This window comes from Anopheles cruzii, unplaced genomic scaffold, assembly GCF_943734635.1.
Source record: "Anopheles cruzii unplaced genomic scaffold, idAnoCruzAS_RS32_06 scaffold01981_ctg1, whole genome shotgun sequence".
Taxonomy (NCBI): domain Eukaryota; kingdom Metazoa; phylum Arthropoda; class Insecta; order Diptera; family Culicidae; genus Anopheles; species Anopheles cruzii.
In genome coordinates, this window is record NW_026455566.1 from 1 (window position 1) to 3956 (window position 3956).

Sequence of the window (3956 nt, forward strand, 5' to 3'; positions counted from 1 at the left end):
GCCCAAATTATCCGGATTACTATCCACCCAAGAAGGACTGTATCTGGCACTTTACCACCACACCCGGTCATCGGATACGGTTGGTTTTCAACGTGTTTGACATTGAGCCACATCAGGTATGTAGTGTGATGAATTGGCAGGCCGGCCGCAAGCGTTACATTGCCATTGCCCATTGCAGGAATGTGCCTACGATCATATCGTAATCTACGATGGCAACTCACCGGACAGCCACACACTGGGACGCTTTTGTGGGGCGAAAATTCCGCATCCCATTGCGTCGTCCTCGAATCAGATGTACATGGTTTTCAACACCGACACGAGCGTCCAACGGAAAGGGTTTTTCGCCAGCCACTCGACTGCCTGCGGTGGCCGGCTACGGGCGACCGAGGTGAAGAACCATTTCTACTCCCACATCAAGTTCGGCTCGGGAATGTACGAGAATGGAGCGGACTGCGAGTGGACAATCGAGGCCGAATCGGGCCAGAACGTGCAGCTGAAGTTTCTTAGCTTCGAGCTAGAGGAGGAAAAGTTGTGCTCATACGATTACGTCGAGGTGTACGGTGGCCTGGATGACGAAAGTGGCCCGCTGCATGGAAAGTACTGCGGAAATGCGGTAGGTACTGGTGATGGTGTGACGTTCCGGAAGTACCGCCGGCCATCCATTGCATCCATTGTCCACTCTATCGTTTTCATTTTCTCCTTCTTTTCCGTTTTCATGCATCCCACCGGGACACCGGGACGCCATCTTTGTTTCTTCCGTTCGCGCGATACACCATTTTGTCGATTTCCCTTTCTCTTTCTTCCTCCTGCTTCCTGTTTGCACGCTGGCGACGATCCACAGAATCCGCCGGAAATCATATCGATGCACGAGGCGCTGATGGTGCGGTTCCGGTCGGACGATACCGTCGGCTTCAAGGGTTTCTCGGCCGCGTACGTCGCCATCAAAACGAACGACGACATGCTCACCACCGATGAAGAAGGTTCTGATAGCTCCGAAATCATCCCGTTTCCCGGTTCACTAAAAACAGTGTTCATCAAACAGGGCGAAGATATGGACGTGGAGGAGGAGGAGGAGGAGGAGGAAGAGGAGGTGGACGGAGATATCGATTATGAGGTCTACCCGCGCCGACCGGCCAACGGCAAGAAGGTGCACATCGCGGTGCACAACGAGATACGCTCGTCTCAGGCGATTGACTGAAACATAATCAAATACTTTGCCACATAATTTTGGCACGCGGGCAATCGGCACGCAAACACACTTCCGGTGCGCGCGGGCTGCCACAACCTGGACAATATACTCACACCACGCTTCGCGGGCCCAGTTTGTCGTTAGCGTTGCGTCTTTCCGTTCGACGATCGTCCCGCCAGCAGAGGAGGGGAAGAAGGGGAGAGCAATAGAGAAAAATAAAGAGACCGAGAGAGAGAGAGAACATGTACCGTTGATACGGATTTTTCCTTGCCGGAAGCGATCGTCCACCTTTCCAGGCACCAGCACCATTCGCTCACTCGCGACGCTCCTTATCGTTTCGGCTTCGAAGGTGTACATGTGTCTTCCTCGATTCCGTTCACTTAGCGCGGAGCGTCCACGGGAAACTGCAAATATCAGCCAGCTGAGCAGTGGCATGGGTTAAGTGGACAAAACATGAAACCGGTACGCGGAGAGTACGGCGCAACAAACGTTGGCCAGTTTAGTACCAAAACTGTAGCCAGTGATCTGAGCAGCGAAACTGGAGCCAGATGTGAGCGGAACATATGGAGATATATACATTCATAAATAGTTATATTTACAGAAAGGCAGTAGATCTATTTCAACAAATTTCCTAGGAATAAATAGTAGGAACAATTACGATCAACACACAGGCTCGCAGTCTAGGCAGCTATTTTGCTACCGTCGTCGAAGGTTTTTTTGTTTTTTAACTCATTCGAAGAAGAAAAACGAACGTCACTGCAAAGGGGCGACGCACGTTGCCGCAGTAGGTTAATTCCTAGTGTAGGTTAATCGTAGTTAAAGGTAGGATCGTTCATCGGACATTGCTCTTTCAAGCAGTTCTTTCCATAGCTCATATCAGAGGAATCAGTTGCTCGAAAGGATATCAATACCTGTAGCAGGAGTTTCCAGTTGTTCCAAAACTCTTTCCCGTTTTCCAACGGCGCTCGTTTGGCCCGCACGTCGCGGCCCGTGACGATCGAGTAGTTTAACGGTAATTTTAAAACGTGTGTTTGAGTGTGTGGACGAAAGTTGATAACGTGCCGCGCATCGTGTGTTGCCGCACAGGCACTTAGTAATAGTAATTTCGTGTCATTTTTTGAATGGAATTCGAACAATAAATTCAATAATTTTTCTCATCGATATGTTTCACTTGGAAAAAATGGTTTTTTCTTTAAAAAGTTTCATAGGCATAGGTTCATATCGACGAGCACAGTCGGTGAAGGTACCCGGTGTCGTTCCAGTGAGACACGTTACCCGTTAGCGTGACCCACAGGATTGTACCCATACCCGCCTAATGTCCACTGGGCAGGTAACTTGACATAAATAAATAGGTATAAATACAAAACGCTTTGGAGTGTAACGGATCAGTCGATCGTGATATTTTTTGTAAATATGAGCGAACGATAGCAGCCAATCCTAAGCAGCATCATCACAGGGCAACGATTATCGAGTGTCGAGTGTTATCATCGTCCATTTCGTCCTTGGCGGCGGAACGGAGTGTGTGGCCAATTTCAAAAGGGATATTCTAGAAGAAACCGAGTGTCCTAGTGACCATCAAGACGATGTTTGGCTGTTGTTTCGCGGTAACGGATCGGAGACAGAACTACTGTTGGTTTCCGTTTTCGTTAGCAACCGTAATCGGTTTCATCGCCCAGTTTACATGCGGGTCTAGGGTGCACGGAACTTTGATTACGCACCGACAACAGCATCACCGGTACACGGTTGACGAACTGCTTGAGGGTCACTTTTCTAAAAGCATCTCCGGTGACATCGACATGGATCCCTGCAAATCGAGTAAGTGAATGTTTCGTGTTCTCATTTCATTTATTCCTTAAGCGTAATCCTTGACTCTACTTTAAAATAATTATTATCTGGCTCGAACCGAACGACATATTCAGAAACAGCATCAATATTCCTAAACCCTTGCTACGTGTACTTTTTGTCATTGTAATGCATGACCGTCATGTAATCCCATATGTAAAAGTGATAAATGTCGTCCGTGCCTTGCAAAGCGCACAACAAAACTATTAATTAAGCGCAGGTGTTGGACTACCGGACACATACAAACACGCACAGACCCCACGGAAGCACTGGTATTAATGTTGCCGTTTTTTGCAGGCGGATTTATGGGAGACATCGCCATGCCGAACGTAAATTACGAAACGGAATGGCAGCGGCAGCGGCTGAACAAGAGCTTCGAGCAGGACATTGTGAAGCTGAAGCAGGAGGTGTACCTCGAAGGGCTACAGGTGGAAGAGGAAGGCATGACCGACATGATCCGCAAGAAGACGAAGCAGCGCGCCTCGACGCCGTTGGCCGGCATGCCGACGGGCTCCGGTCCGCGCCCATCGCCGGCGTCGTACGAGAGTGAAAACTCCATCACGGACACCTCCGGAGAGCCGACGGTGCGGGCCACCATCATCGACAATCGGGACAACATCATCACCCAGCCTCGGACGGGCCCTCAGGACGAGAAGCCAGAAATGGGCGGTGGGCAGTTCGGGTCCGAGAAGCCGGACAAAAAGAACGCCACGGCCACAGTGCGAAACATTGACCATAATCGGATCCAGTCCGACACCAAAGACATCGTTATCGATTCGATCAGCGACAATATCATCAGCAACAGTCACGCCAGTAGGAAAGTAGTCACTTTTGCCTTACCACCGGCTGGGACCACGACGCCACCGAACGGGGAGCGCCCCGGGCACCGCTCGCAGGCATTCGGCGGAGCAGAACTGGGCCACCA

At 50.3% G+C, this 3956-nt stretch overlaps 1 protein-coding gene across 1 annotated transcript; it reads left to right on the forward strand.

Annotated features, from left to right (window-relative positions):
- The first annotated feature begins 32 nt into the window (after positions 1-32).
- LOC128276669 (dorsal-ventral patterning tolloid-like protein 1) lies at positions 33-1198 on the forward strand. The gene is made up of 3 exons (XM_053015127.1): positions 33-116; positions 179-613; positions 842-1198. The coding sequence occupies exons 2-3, from the start codon at positions 293-295 to the stop codon at positions 1196-1198; spliced, it is 678 nt and encodes a 225-aa protein (XP_052871087.1). The 5' UTR covers positions 33-116; positions 179-292.
- The last annotated feature ends 2758 nt before the right edge of the window (positions 1199-3956 follow it).